Source organism: Mytilus galloprovincialis, chromosome 4 (genome assembly GCF_965363235.1).
Source record: "Mytilus galloprovincialis chromosome 4, xbMytGall1.hap1.1, whole genome shotgun sequence".
Lineage (NCBI taxonomy): Eukaryota > Metazoa > Mollusca > Bivalvia > Mytilida > Mytilidae > Mytilus > Mytilus galloprovincialis.
The window spans coordinates 41,574,056-41,589,893 of NC_134841.1; the positions used below are offsets into that span (position 1 = coordinate 41,574,056).

General features: G+C 32.7%; 1 protein-coding gene across 1 annotated transcript in view; it reads left to right on the forward strand.

The window, feature by feature from the left end:
* The window catches only part of LOC143072167 (regulator of nonsense transcripts 1-like), a 30,973-nt gene extending 16,655 nt beyond the window's left edge, over positions 1 to 14,318 (forward strand). The window contains exons 12-23 of the mRNA XM_076246990.1: positions 5,364 to 5,507; positions 5,881 to 6,094; positions 6,433 to 6,550; positions 6,904 to 7,060; positions 8,799 to 8,941; positions 9,359 to 9,401; positions 9,741 to 9,872; positions 10,154 to 10,226; positions 10,646 to 10,810; positions 11,457 to 11,584; positions 12,096 to 12,212; positions 12,561 to 14,318. Coding sequence (XP_076103105.1) covers positions 5,364 to 5,507; positions 5,881 to 6,094; positions 6,433 to 6,550; positions 6,904 to 7,060; positions 8,799 to 8,941; positions 9,359 to 9,401; positions 9,741 to 9,872; positions 10,154 to 10,226; positions 10,646 to 10,810; positions 11,457 to 11,584; positions 12,096 to 12,212; positions 12,561 to 12,680 — 1,554 coding nt within the window. The 3' untranslated portion in view covers positions 12,681 to 14,318. The remainder of the gene's footprint in view (positions 1 to 5,363; positions 5,508 to 5,880; positions 6,095 to 6,432; positions 6,551 to 6,903; positions 7,061 to 8,798; positions 8,942 to 9,358; positions 9,402 to 9,740; positions 9,873 to 10,153; positions 10,227 to 10,645; positions 10,811 to 11,456; positions 11,585 to 12,095; positions 12,213 to 12,560) is intronic.
* The last annotated feature ends 1,520 nt before the right edge of the window (positions 14,319 to 15,838 follow it).

Here is a 15,838-nt window from a genome sequence, read left to right on the forward strand (position 1 = left end):
TTTTAACACTTCGGACAATAACTCAAAAAGGCTTTCACCAATGTCCATGAAACTTTGGTGAATTGTTTATATCTATTGATGTAACAAATAATACTTAATAAAATCTGATGAAAACATAAAATTTGTAAAATCTTTAGTTCAATTTAAAACATTAAATTTCTTGTAAAAAATAGGTTCCATGAATGTCATACGTTTGTACTATTATTGAATGGTTGCAAGGATGAAAGCACATTAGCAGTCCCTGAGATACTAACTGTTCCCTGAGGCATATATCATTTTATGATAACATTTTTACTATCTAAGCTATGGATAAAAATCAAATACTGTTTTTGCATATAGGATGTTTTACTCTTGTTAAAATTGGTTGCAATTGAAATCACAAATGATACCTTAGCATTGCAGCTTTTTTATAGAGTTCGGTTTCGGTGGAAGGGTTGAGCGCAATAAAAAATGTTATAAAACATAACTAGTCTACAATAGCACATAATAAGTGAACAAGTGACAACATGAAAATCCTAACATGTGACTAAATATTCCTTAAATGTTAAAGGATGTCATTTTATGAAAAAAATAAGGAAATCAAGTCTCCTAAACATTTATCAATATGATTATCTTGTGAATATTCTAAACAATAAAAAGGTAATAATCATTATCCACAATATTAAGCATCATTTGAACAACTTTTGCATACATCTTTGTATAATTTAGTATGGATTCCTTACTGTGTTCAACAGAATCTAACTATGAGCAATATACCCCAAGAAAATTACCTTCTTTCAAACTACTATAAAATTTGGAAATCAGCATACCTGTCAACTGACCCGGATTCTGCGGGTGTGACCCGAGATTTTCACAATTCTGAGGGATCAGCCGGATCACCCGCCGAGTCATTCAAATAACCCGGAAATTCCAAAATGACCCGATTTCACCCGTATTTCTTAGCCTAAGTAATATTCCTTTGAAATACCGGCAAATTCGTAATTCTTCCATGAACATGCAGTTCATCTTGCTATGTAAACTGTCAAATTAAGTGACCCATTAAGTGCATGGCTTCACTTGACAGCTTTGGTGTCAAACACACTGTTGATTAACACCAATACATTAGCTTTAGGACGTAAATAAATTGCCCTGTTGTTTTACAAAGATATTTCAACTAAGAGTTACTTCCCCTTATTTGTCACCATTCAAAATTATTCCTTATATTTACGTTTTATGGGTGAAAAAGATTAAATCATAATAATATAAAATTCAAATACATATTGAAAAATAACTTTTCATTATTTTTATACCTTTATGCAATTTTTAGCTCACCTGGCCCGAAGGGCCAAGTGAGCTTTTCCCATCACTTTGCGTCCGGCGTCCGTCGTCCTGCGTCCGTCGTCGTCCTGCGTCCGTCGTCGTCCGTCGTCGTTAACTTTTACAAAAATCTTCTCCTCTGAAACTACTGGGCCAAATTAAACCAAACTTGGCCACAATCATCATTGGGGTATCTAGTTTAAAAAATGTGTCCGGTGACCCGGCCAACCAACCAAGATGGCCGCCATGGCTAAAAATAGAACATAGGGGTAAAATGCAGTTTTTGGCTTATAACTCAAAAACCAAAGTATTTAGAGGAAATCTGACATGGGGAAAATATGTTGATCAGGTCAAGATCTATCTGCCCTGAAATTTTCAGATGAATCGGTCAACCCGTTGTTGGGTTGCTGCTCCTGAATTGGTCATATTGAGGAAATTTTGCTGTTTTTGGTTATTATCTTGAATATTATTATAGATAGAGATAAACTGTAAACAGCAATAATGTTCGGCAAAGTTAGATTTACAAATAAGTCAACATGACCGAAATGGTCAGTTGACCCCTTTAGGAGTTATTGCCCTTTATAGTCAATTTTTAACCATTTTTCATAAATATAAGTAATCTTTTACAAAAATCTTCTCCTCTGAAACTACTGGGCCAAATTAATCCAAACTTGGCCACAATCATCTTTGGGGTATCTAGTTTAAAAAATGTGTGGCGTGACCCGGTCAACCAACCAAGATGGCCGCCATGGCTAAAAATAGAACATAGGGGTAAAATGCAGTTTTTGGCTTATAACTCAAAAACCAAAGCATTTAGAGGAAATCTGACATGGGGTAAATATGTTTATTAGGTCAAGATCTATCTGCCCTGAAATTTTCAGATGAATCGGTCAACCTGTTGTTGGGTTGCTGCCCCTGAATTGGTCATTTTGAGGAAATTTTGCTGTTTTTGGTTATTATCTTGAATATTATTATAGATAGAGATAAACTGTAAACAGCAATAATGTTCGGCAAAGTTAGATTTACAAATAAGTCAACATGACCGAAATGGTCAGTTGACCCCTTTAGGAGTTATTGCCCTTTATAGTCAATTTTTAACCATTTTTCATAAATATAAGTAATCTTTTACAAAAATCTTCTCCTCTGAAACTACTGGGCCAAATTAATCCAAACTTGGCCACAATCATCTTTGGGGTATCTAGTTTAAAAAATGTGTGGCGTGACCCGGTCAACCAACCAAGATGGCCGCCACGGCTAAAAATAGAACATAGGGGTAAAATGCAGTTTTTGGCTTATAACTCAAAAACCAAAGCATTTAGAGGAAATCTGATGCGGGGTAAAAATGTTTATCAGGTCAAGATCTATCTGCCCTGAAATTTTCGGATGAATCGGTCAACCTGTTGTTGGGTTGCTGCCTCTGAATTGGTAATTTTGATGAAATTTTTGCCGTTTTTGGTTATTATCTTGAATATTATTATAGATAGAGATAAACTGTAAACAGGAATAATGTTCAGCAAAGTTAGATTTACAAATAAGTCAACATGACCGAAATGGTCAGTTGACCCCTTAAGGAGTTATTGCCCTTTATAGTCAATTTTTAATCATTTTTCGTAAATCTTAGTTATCTTTTACAAAAATCTTCTCTTCTGAAACTACTGGGCCAAATTAATTCAAACTTGGCCACAATCATCTTTGAGGTACCTTGTTTGAAAAATGTGTCCGATGACCTGGCCATCCAACCAAGATGGCCACCACGGCTAAAAATAGAACAGGGGTAAAATGTAGTTTTTTGCTTTTAACTCTGAAACCCAAATCATTTAGAGGAAATCTGACAAGGAGTTAAATTGTTAATCAAGTCAATATATATCTGCCCTGAAATATTCAAATGAATTGGACAACCGGTTGTTGGGTTGCTGCCCTCCAATTGGTAATTTTTAAAGAAATTTTGCTGTTTTTGGTTATTATCTTGAATACTATTATAGATAGCTATAAACTGTAAACAGCGATAATGTTCATCAAAGTAAGATCTACAAATAAGTCCACATGACCTAAATGGTCAATTGACCCCTTAAGGAGTTATTGCCCTTTATAGTCAATTTTTAACAATTTTCATTAATTTGGTAAATTTATGTAAATTTTTACCAAATATTTTTCTCTGTTCCTAATGGGCAAAGTTCATTACAGATATAATTGTTAGAAGCAAGAATGTTCAGTAAAGTAAGAACTTCAAACACATCACCATCACCAAAATACAATTTTGTCATGAATCCATTTGTGTCCTTTGTTTAATATGCACATAGACCAAGGTGAGCGACACAGGCTCTTTAGAGCCTCTAGTTAAAAAAAAGTTGAAAATTATTTTTTACATTTATACTTCCTTTAACTGTATTACTATATTTTATCATAGTCTAATTTCCTAGTCAATTTAGAGATGAATATTCATACATGTAATACCTCTACATGGTATGTTTAAAGGCTAGTAGTCTCATTTTAAAATTACATTTGAAAAATAAAATTTAGATGATGACAAAAAGTAAAGGACATAAGACTGTGATACACAAGTTTATAAAAATCTTTAAAAGTATAATGAAATAATAATAAATAAGATTTAAAATGACTTAACCAAGTGAACATGCATTGATGTTTTGGTATCTTTGATATACATTATAAGAAAATGTACCATAAATACTGAAATTCAGCTCGAAAAAGTTCGTACGCGTTATGACCTGAGATTTGATTCTTCAATGCAGGTCATGACCTGCATTTTCATCGTCACAGGTTGACAGGTATGAATCAGCCATAGAATTACTAAAACCCATAATCATATATCACTTTCCTTATATTGCATTGAAGACTTCTATGTTATATGCCAATGTTAATGATATTTGTTTTTTATGCTAAATATTGAAAAGCTGAACTAGGTTTAATCATCAGTGTCTTCTTCACTGTAATCACTGTCATCATCAGAAAAATCCTCATTTTCATTCTCAGAAGAGGCCTCCTCATCATCAATGAAATCTTTATCTTCATCATCAATGAAATCCTTAAGCTTACTTTCATCACCTACTTCCTCATTGAGTCATTTAGATCATAACTTTCAGTAGAGTCACTTTCACCATCTTCACTTTCCCTGTTATCTTCTTGCTGCTCCTCATTGTCATTGTAGTCTTTTTTGCCATTTTTATACGCCCATCGTCTTTCAAACAAGGGGCGTATCATGCGCTAAAGCGCAGCCCTTTATTATTTATGTTTACTGGCTGTGTTCATAGAATGTGTTGCATTTAAAAAAGATGTTTAATCATACTTAGATTTTCATAACTTATTGTTAATTTTACTAGTAAGATCATTTAAAGTGAAAAGGAAATTTGCATATTTGAAGAAACAAGAATGTGTCCCAAGTACACAGATGACCCACATGCACTATCATTTTCTATGTTCAGTGGACGGTGAAATTGGGGTAAAAACTCCAATTTGACATTGAAGTTAGAAAGATCATATCATAGGGAACATGTGTACTAAGTTTCAAGTTGATTGGACTTCAACTTCATCAGGGGTTTCATTATCTTTCATGTTGACCGGTACATTCCTATTTGTAGGTGGTACTTTACAATGTATTCAATGAACATCTTATATAAAAATTCCTGAATTCAGGCAGTACTTATCAGTAGCATAGGAGGGTAAAAGTACCGGGTACCGCCTCTTAATGAATGGCCTGCTTCATCAAAAACTACCTTGACCAAAAACTTTAACTTGAAGCGGATCAAACAGACGGTCAAACAAACGAACGGACCCACAGACCAGAAAACATAATGCCCCTCTACTATCGTAGGTGGGCATAAAAAAAGGAGCTCTCTCAAGGACAGTGGAAGGCATTACTAAAGATTTTAAAAATTGTTGGATATTTTTTGTGCAAATGAAATTTTTGGGGAGGGGATATTTCAAGTGAAATATATACATACCTTTGCTTTTCAGAAACTTGTTAGATAATGATCAAATTGAGATTTACTTATCAAATTCATATTAAGATTTACATTTAAATTTAGAATAATTGTTTTTATTTTTTACAGCATGCTGATGTGATCTGTGCTACATGTGTTGGTTGTGGAGATCCACGTCTGTCTAAGATGCAGTTCAGGTCTGTGTTGATTGATGAGAGTACACAGGCTACAGAACCAGAGTGTATGATCCCAGTTGTCCTTGGATGTAGACAGGTAGGTTTTCCCAATCAACAGTTTCATCCAAACAAGAACTCTTTATTTGCTGCCACAATATAGGAACTGGATCTGGTTAAAATGGGTGTATTTGCATTTATTTGTGTTTTTAACTACAGCACAATTTACTGTTATGTTATTGAAAATTTTTTAAAATGTTTACCATCTTTTTGTTAGACATTGACAGTACTAGTTCTTAGAATAGAATAAAAGTTATCTGATTGATATTGGGGTTTACCTATCAAACAAGCTACCCCATATTCTAATCCATTCAAAAAGATCAGCTGTAAAATCACTTCAGCACATTATATATATATACCAGTCACTAACAGTTTGTCTTGTGAGTATGAAAATATTTATTTTTCATTTTTAGTTGATTCTTGTTGGAGACCATTGCCAGTTAGGACCTGTAGTGATGTGTAAGAAAGCAGCCAGAGCTGGTCTGTCTCAGTCACTGTTTGAACGTCTTGTTGTATTGGGTATTAGACCAATTCGTCTACAAGTCCAATACAGAATGCACCCAGCACTAAGTTCCTTCCCTTCCAACATCTTTTACGAAGGATCTCTACAGAATGGTGTCTCTCCAGGTAAACTACCTATTAAATTGATCATAGATACCAGGATTGAAATTCTGTACGCTAGTTGCATGTTTACCAGGATTGAAATTCTGTACGCTTGTTGCATGTTTTGTCTACAATAGACTCATCTGTGACATTAAAGAAAGTGAATTTAGCCAAATTAGAACAAAGTTGAAGAGCCTTTGCCAAATTTATGATTTTGGTTAATGAAGAAGTGATTTTTCAAGACTTTATCTGAATTTTGTTTTTCAAAGTGTAAGAAAATTGATGTTAAACCCTAACTCAGATGATCTGAGCCTTTTTTGGTGTCCATACATCTGTACATACATATATTTATTCTTTTTCAGCTGATCGTACCAGGAAGAACTTGGATATTCCATATCCCCAGCCAGACAAACCTATGTTCTTTTATACAACTTCTGGACAGGAGGAAATATCCAGCTCTGGAACTTCATACCTGAACAGGTATTCATGGCTTTCCATTTATAAAGAAGTATTATAATGATGTGTAAATATATGTACATGAAACTAAAATCCAGTAAAAACTAGGAAATAAACATTATAAAAAGCAACCAGTGCTTCGTTGGGATTTTCCAATAAAACCATACATTGTATCCAGGGAAAGAACTTTGAAAATAGAGATACCATCCATAGAAGCAACTTTTGAGACTGCATACATCATTTACTTTAAAATGTTACATCTATTTTCACTTAACCTAAATCTTTATCCTTTTCTTTTTTCAAAGAAATTTACCTTCCAATCATTTCATTTTACACTAGATAAGATATATTTGACCAAATTGTGACCCTTCTTGCAGGACTGAAACAGCAAATGTAGAGAAAATTGCTACTAGATTCCTTCGTTCAAACATTAAGCCAGAACAGATTGGTATTATAACACCATATGAAGGACAGAGAGCTTATATTGTCCAGTACATGCAATACAGTGGATCCCTAAACAAGAAGCTGTATCAGGTTGGAAAAAATTATTTAGTTAAAAATGAGAAATCAGCAGAAAGTCTCCTTAAAATAGTCAGAAATAGTCTATTAGGAACGGTGTTTTATTGTAGTTTTTCATCTTGACAGTTGCTTAAATTTCTTCATTCATGAACTGAGGAGCTTACATTTTATAAGATTAAGGCAGCCCTTGATTTTCCTTTAATATTAACCTGTGCATGGTTTTGGAATATAACTATATGGAAGTAATCAATGAATGATAACTGGGAAAACTTATCTCCTAATTCATGAAATTCTGGGTGTTATTACTCTTTAAAATTTTTTAGGATTTTTTTGTCAGAAGAAGATTAACTTTAGAATGAGTTCGAAGGCATTGAGCAATATGAAAAAAAAAATTCCAAAAGCTGTTTGCATTTTTATTATATAGGGATATGTGCCCATCCCCCGCAAAAAAATAAACTATGGAAAGAAAAGAAAAAGAAAATTAATTTTAAAAATTAGATTTATATAAACAGTCTGGATTCTACTTAGTCAAAATTATCTCCCCCTCAAACCAGTTCATTTTCACAATCGTAGAAATGGAAGCCAATGTAGGGATGACACGCTGCCAATTTTGCTCTTGAAAGCCGATAAATTTATCCACATAACACCATTACAATCCTTATATGTCAGTTGTATTTTAAAAGACAAATGTATCTACTAGTTAATGAGCATCAATTAATGATCTTGTCTGCATTGAGACAACTTTAAACTATTGTCTGATCTGTTGTCAGGTGGAATTTTATGAAAATTCTTAAAACATTTAAAAAAATTCTAATTAAAAATTTCGTGGAAGGGCAGACCAAAAAAAATTCAGTGGTTGAAGATTATAAACCCTAATTATATTTTTTCGAAGATATGCATTTTCATCATCCAACTTAAAAGACTTTCGTCAAGTACATTTAGTAAAAAAAAAAACTATTCGAACACACCTACTCTGTTTTTGTGATTCATTAGATAGGTATTTCACTTGACCCATATATTTCATCTTTTTGTATTGTGATTTTTTTATGTTATAAAGTCAACCTGTAGCTTTGATATATAAAAATGATAGAATCTGAAGCGAGATGACATATCAAATACTCTTGCTTTGTACGTTTTAAAGACAAAATATACACCTCAAACATGCCCTAACATAAAAAGTTGTACTCGATTTTCTGTTTTCGATGCAATTGTTACCCATTTTTGGGAATTTTTTCTTGAGTCACATAATGGAAGGGCAGACACAAAAATTACTGAACTAATAGATTGATATGTTTTCCGTCCGTGGTAATTTTTTTTAAATCAGAGGTTATGCATTTTCTAAATCCAACTTGATAGATACCCATGTCATCGACTTGATATCTAATTGTTCTGCCTTTCTATGTAATAGATAGATTAAAAACTTATGCAAATGGTGTTTTTTAAATAAAATACTTCGTAAATGAGAAGAAAATTGTTGTTTTATTTGTTTCTATTAACTTTTAAAATATTTGTTACTATAGTTTACAAACATTACAGTAAGCATTTATCGCCTTCTCTAACTACGAGCTTCGATTCTTTTGTTCTATTTCAACTGGGTTTCCGCCTGTAAATGTTAAGTACAAATATGTTGGTATTTTGTCATTGTAAAAAGGTATTTTTTAATGGTTTTATGTATACAAATACATTACTTCCTATGAAAGATGTTATTTTGTGCATATCAAATTTTGTAAATAATTGATTATTTTATTTACAGGAAATAGAGGTAGCTAGTGTAGATGCTTTCCAGGGAAGAGAAAAAGATTACATAATCCTCTCTTGTGTCAGATCTAATGAACATCAGGGAATAGGTTTTCTTAACGATCCAAGACGTCTTAATGTTGCTCTTACTAGGGCTAGGTAAGCTAATAAAATTTCTGAGTTAACTTGGGTGTATAAAAATGGTTTTTTGGTAGTACTAATTTATAATAAATAATAAGGATTATTGTGTGGATTTTTTATATTCTTTATCTAAAGATGAAATTTGATGTGTAATACTAAAAAATACTAATTTGAGAATTAACCAAAAACTTGACAGTACAATAGATCCCCCCATGCACCAAATGACCAATAGACCATTCCTATGAGAAAATAGACAACAAGTTTCCAGATAGTCTTACTTCGAAAAAGTAGTTGAGGAAAACATCCTTCTATGAATTAGTAATTGGATGTTATTCAAAATTTCTTTTATATATGATTTTATATAATCTTCATCAATACTGCAATAGCAAATGAGTGTCATGAAATATTTAAATACTTGTTTTTTTTCCTTTACAGATTTGGAATTATCATAGTAGGAAACCCAAAGGTTCTTTCCAAGGTAGGTTTCTGCATTGAGATTGTTATTATTAAAAATGTATTCTAGAGCTATACACTGAATCTGATTTTGATGAAATTAGTCTTAACTAATGTGAAAACAATTTGAGAAGTATATATGCTAGATGATCACAGTACCACATACAAGGAGGTGGGCTATTTCACCTCAAAATGTACCATTCTACATAATATACTGACTTCAACAAGCAAAATTAAATTGAAGGGTTGCTCAAAGCACATTCAGTACCATTGAACTAAAGGTTTATGATATCATTATATCTAGATCTTAAAGTTCTTATATAAAGTGTATAATGTTTAGATTAACTCTTTGTTATTATTACAGCAACCTCTATGGAACCATTTACTGACCTACTTCAAAGAACAGAAATGTTTGGTAGAGGGACCATTGAACAACTTGAAGGAGAGCATGATACAGTTCAGCAAACCAAGGAAACTGGTCAACACCTCAAACCCGGTTAGTAGTAGTACAATAATGCAGTTCAGAGCGCATAAACTTCAATTTCTGTTTTTTAGTGCAGCATTTCAAAATGCATTGTTGTGCTTGTTTAAGTGAGAGAGAAAAAATAAAAAACTGTACATGTTACAAAAGTTAAAGAATAAAGTCAATGAAGAAGTCCATGACTTAAAAAATGCCATGAAATATCTTATTACTGTAAACTTTTTTAACTTTAAAAACTGAATTCTACATGCATTGGAGAATTTCCTGTTGAGAATGTTTGTTTTTGTTGTTTATAGGGAGGAAGATTTATGAGTAACATCATGTTTGATGCCAGAGAAGTCCTGATACCTGGAAGTGTTTATGATAGAAGTAAGTAGAATTGGATAACAACATGTTGGTATTGTATGCTATGAAGAACTTTTCTTTCTACCAAATATAGTCATACTATTATCATATATAGCTGACTATGTAGTATGAGGTTTGCTGCTTGTTGAAGGCAGTAAGGTGACCAATAATCTGTGTCATTTGGTCTCTTGTGAAGGGTTGTCTCATTGGTAATCATGCCATATGTTCTTTTTTATAATGACAGTTAATATTATCATTCGTGTATGTTCATGAATATATGTTCTACTTACTGAGAGCATTAAAAAATGTTCCTGATGCTGAATAGTTGGAACACTGAATTTTTCCAAAGCATGAAATACATGTAGCATTATTGATTAAAAAATATTTCAGGCATTTTTGTTTCTTGTGTTGTGAGTAATAAGTTTTTTACATTTATCTTTCAGATCAAGCTTACAGGGAACCAGTGGTACGTACCCATGACCAGATGAGTTACATTGGACCAGAGAGAGCCTATGCTGGACCAGCAGTTAATCTACCAGTACCAGTTAACATGTTTATACCACCAGCCATGCCACAGAACTTTAATGGACAGCCACCAATGCATATGGGTTAGTTCTTGATTCTTCTACAGTATCGTTCATTGTGTTTTACTGCCACTGGGTTTGTTCTGTTGAACTGTCGATCACTAGAATACAGATTTTAAAGATATCAAAGGGATATTCAAACTCATCAGTGGAAAACAAACTGATAATGGGGGTCTCATTGGGGTTCCAATCCCAGATCCCGCTTACTGTTTTGTCAGATTCCCATATCCCGCTAACACTATGTACGTAAGCAATTCTCATTATTTTGTCATTTCCCGGGTCCCGCTAGACCTCATTTCCCGTTTTAACGACACAATAATTTGACTTTCACGTGTCACGCTTACAAAAAATCTGGCATAATATCGCATCACGCTTAGACCCAAATGAGACCCACGATAATGACATGGCAAAAGAAGTAAAACAACCAATAAACAAAAATCAGTACACAAAACACAACATAGAACATACCTAGTGAAGAAACATGCATCTTGTCCATAGAAATCAGTATGAAGTTTAAGTTATTTCTTTCAAATATAATCGAAGAAATGATTCATGAAAGATTATTTTTTATGTTAATATTGTAAGTTGACCTTTAGAATGAAAACACTGTCTAATATATTTGAAAAAAAGTCTATATCTATATTTCTAACTCTTAAATTGTTATGTTTAGGTAACAAGATGGTACCAGGTCGTTTCAACAACAAAGGTAGAGGTGGTCGACAGAAACCTCCTCGTTACAGTAACACACAAGTACAACAGCCTCTGAGTCAGGGTATGAGTCAGAGTCAAGCTAGTCAGGTATGTACATCTTAAATATTGGGTAAGGTCAGCTATGTTTGTTGTTAGGTATTGATAACATACTCCATCTCAAAAGTCTTAAGACTTCCAGCATCAGCCCAGACGAAGAACAACTAAATATGGATGTTCCTTGGATATATGGATTCTTATCAGTGTTACATGAGATTGCTCTATGTTCTTTAAATGTCTAGCATAAATTTTGATACCTTAGGGAAAGAAATTTTCCAAAAATTATGATAAAACTTTATTTTGTGTTGATCATTTTGTTTGATGGCTTTTTCATTAAATTGTTGAAATAGACATCAGCTGTAATATTTTATGTTTTGTAACTGATTTCATCCAGATCATATCTGAATCAAGGTGATATGTTTGAATCTGAATATTTAACAGTATAAACAAGCCAAAAGTATGTACAGAGATAGAAATTAGCAATAATTACAAAGACATCTTATATGTGAAAATGAAAGTTCTGTCTGAAAATCATAAAATATAACTCAATTTAATGTTTCAGGAAATGGGCCAGTCATTCTCCCAAGGTCCACTGACCCAAGGACAATTGTCAATGAGTCAGCCTTTCCAGATGAGTCAACCTGGACTCTCAGGTCTCTCACAGCCTGAACTGTCACAGGTAGGTTTTCCAGCCTCTAACAAATATTTATTAGTTCAAAAGTTGCCTGTTATTGTAAGCACTGTAATTGATTGTACATTTCACTAGACATGATAAAGGCCAATAACATTGACAATTTAAATCAGTGAAATACATTTTTTTTTTTAATTCCAAAATTCAATTTGCTTTTATGAAAGTATTATTTGTAACAAAATAAAGCAAATTGTGACAGTTGAGAAAATGAAAAACATTCAAGCAGAAAAGGCAGAGAAAAGTCTTCAAAAAAAAAAAAAAAACACCAGAAAGAATAGAAAAGAAAACTCTTAACTTTGAAAATTAAACAATTAACATTTTCTTTTATCTTTACAGGATAGCTACTTAGCTGATGACTTCAAGTCTCAAGCAGATGGCATGCTCTCCCAGGATTCTACATACCAGGGTGATCGTATGTTCTATGCGTCTCAGCTATCCCAGGGTCCATTTAACTAGGTGAGAACTGCAGCACAGCAGTAACACTGGAGCAAAACAATGGACAAATAACATAAATAAATGATACGGTGTGGAGTAGTGTCTGTATGTATGGGGCCTACCTGAAACAAACCCAGCCGCCTTCACTGGCATAACAACAATGTGCTGAGAAACCTCCAAACACGAGGCACATAAGCTGCCAGCCATGTTTGTCAACAGGTGGTGCTCGGATCGACTCTGACGAAAACAACGGACACTTCAGAACAGTGAACTGTGGAAACCGATGATGATTACTTATTTTACGAATCATTTTGTTTACCATGATTTTTTTTCTATCTGGAACATTTTTGCTACCAGATCCAATGTTTGAATTAATCTATAGTTAGTACTAGTATGTATATTTTTTTTTTTTTTCGTATCCCCCCCCTTGTATCATTATATGGTTACATATTTGTTTGCTTAGTTTCAATTATTTTAATGTGCATGTAATTGTAATTGGTTTTATTATTTTTGTGTAAATCAGTTTTTTTCATCCTATGGTGTAAGAACAGTATAAAGGCTTGGAATAGAAAAAGATTCTAACATCCTATTTTTCTGTAATATGGTGATAAAATTCAAAGACCAAAAAAAGAAAAAGAATCAGCTCATCTGAGCTAGAGTATTAATAAGGAAATTTAGCCTATTGGATTTATATTTCACAAGGACGGACATTTAAAAGGAACTGAAAACTAGATATTGAATTATAAAAATTATAATTTAGGTTTGACAATAAATTTGTTTGATATCAGATCAGAAAGTTTAAGTGAAGCAGAAACTGGCTTATTTTGAAATGGAAGTGGACCTGCCCACATTACAAACAACTGATTCTAATAACTATGATAGGTGTTTTTGAAAGCAAAATGTGATATTGATTGACATGTTGTATAAGGACAGTTGTTTTGTCAAGTTTGTTATTTGCCAATTGGGTTATAAATAAATATAAAAAAAGAAAAATATTTGTATTTATATATTGTGTGTTTCACTATTTTGAAGATCTTTCGCACTTTAGATGATTCACAGTGTTTTGATGTAACTACTTGTCATATACTATCTTGACCTATGTAAAGTTGAAGTTATAGATTGTTTCTTTGATATGAACTTTGTACCATGCTATGTCTTGCACCTTGTCACTATTAAAATATGTTCTAGTTTGTTGTAACTGTTATGGGAATTTTTCAAATCAACTGAAATTCATATTTTGTTTCTTTGTTGTCCCTTCAAAATTTGAAATTAAATTTTCTTCATATTAGTAAACATTGCAATATTTTTTTTGGGAAGAATGGGCTGTGGTCGATTTAAGGGAAATAACTCTGTTAGTAAAGCTGTGTTAAAGGTTATACATAAAAACTCCTGCAAACTAGGCTGTTTCACTTTCTCATAAAGGATGCATGTTTAATACTTTTATGTGTATTATTTAATCAAGATAGTTTATTTAAAAATATTCTTGAATAATTTGAAATTGACTTTTTGTTTGAAAAAACATAAAGACAGACTCCTTGGTTAAAATGGTCATTTCTTTATTAAATGTGTAACTTTAGTTTAAAAATGTTATTGTAATTTGAGGAAATTATTAGGGAACACTGAATGAGCTTGCTTAATAAAAATTAACGGAATAATGAATTGAGTTATACTTTTAGAAAACTGTATCTGTTCTAGTGGAAGTGCGCTGGCTTTGAGTTGTGAAGTGATTAATTAGATATAGGAAGATGTGGTATGAGTGCCAATGAGACAACCCTCCATCCAAATAACAATTTATAAAAGTAACCCATTATAGGTCAAGGAACGGCCTTCAAAACGGAGCCTTGGCTCACAAGGAACAGCAAGCTTAGTATAAAGGGCCCCAAAAATTACTTATGTCAAACCATTCAAACGGGAAAACCAACGGTCTAATCTATATAAAAACAAGAAACACATATGACTTACATAAACAGACGACAAGCTTGATCCCTATCAGTTTAAAATATTTACCGCTACATTTAGTTCTTAAAGTCTTAGCATATTGGTTTAGAGGTTGAACATTGACTTTTAAGAATATTATGTTTGACTAGGGTGGTCAGTACATTGGCATCTATAGTACATTAGGACTTTAAAATTGGTGTTCATAGATGTCTATCAGTAAACATTATTATTAGTCTCTTGGGAGACTTTACATCAAAGCAAGTACTGGTAATCACATATTTATATATATAGGTGGATCTAGGGTAAAGTACATTTATTTTAAAATCACTGGTATGTTTATTTCAAAATATAATCTAATAGATATAGGTGTGGTATGAGTGCCAATGAGACCATTCTCGATCCAAGTCGCAATTTATAAAAGTAAACCATAATTCAAGGTGAGGTCTTATCTAGCACAAGGCCTTGGTGGTGGATTGGTCATCTACTGTATAACTTTCCTATCAACATTAAGGTGAGTTTGAATCCAGCATGTAGTAGGTGTGTTTGACTCCATCTTATTTGACAAGAATGTTCAATTTTTTGTCAAACTTTCCTCCAATTAAAACAATTTGGCCTATGCTAGATGGAGAGAAACCTTAAATAGCAAAAAAGGACGGAAAGACTAGATCTACTAATGAATCAACATTCCTGAAGTTTTTGATAACTCTTGATTGGAGTTATTGCCTTTTAATGAATATTTCTACAATTTTTGTGTTTTTTTCTGATATCTTAACACAGAGCACTTCTTTACTAACCATTGATATGTTGATATTACTAAATATAAAACTTTTCTACAACTATCACATAAACAAAACATGTTCAATAAAAGGTCAGATAAACCAAATTTGAAATACATATACATGTTCCAGACCGTATGAGTATTTGGACTGTACGCGTACGGTCTGGACTGTATGCGTACTTTTTCAAAATACGTATACGGTCGGAGCGTACGCGTACGGTCTGACTAATATTAAGAAGTTGGTCAAGTTTATTAGATACAAATGTATATAACAGATCAACATAACTTATATCTCAAACTAATATAAAAAGTTCAATAGTAATTGAAATAAAAACTTAATATTTTAACTCCTGTATTTAGCATGTCAGTAATTCATTAATCGCAGCCCAGTATGCTCATTGAAATTGAAGTTATCGGAAGTAAACATAATGTGGGAGGACAATTGTTATAGAATATTTAGGAA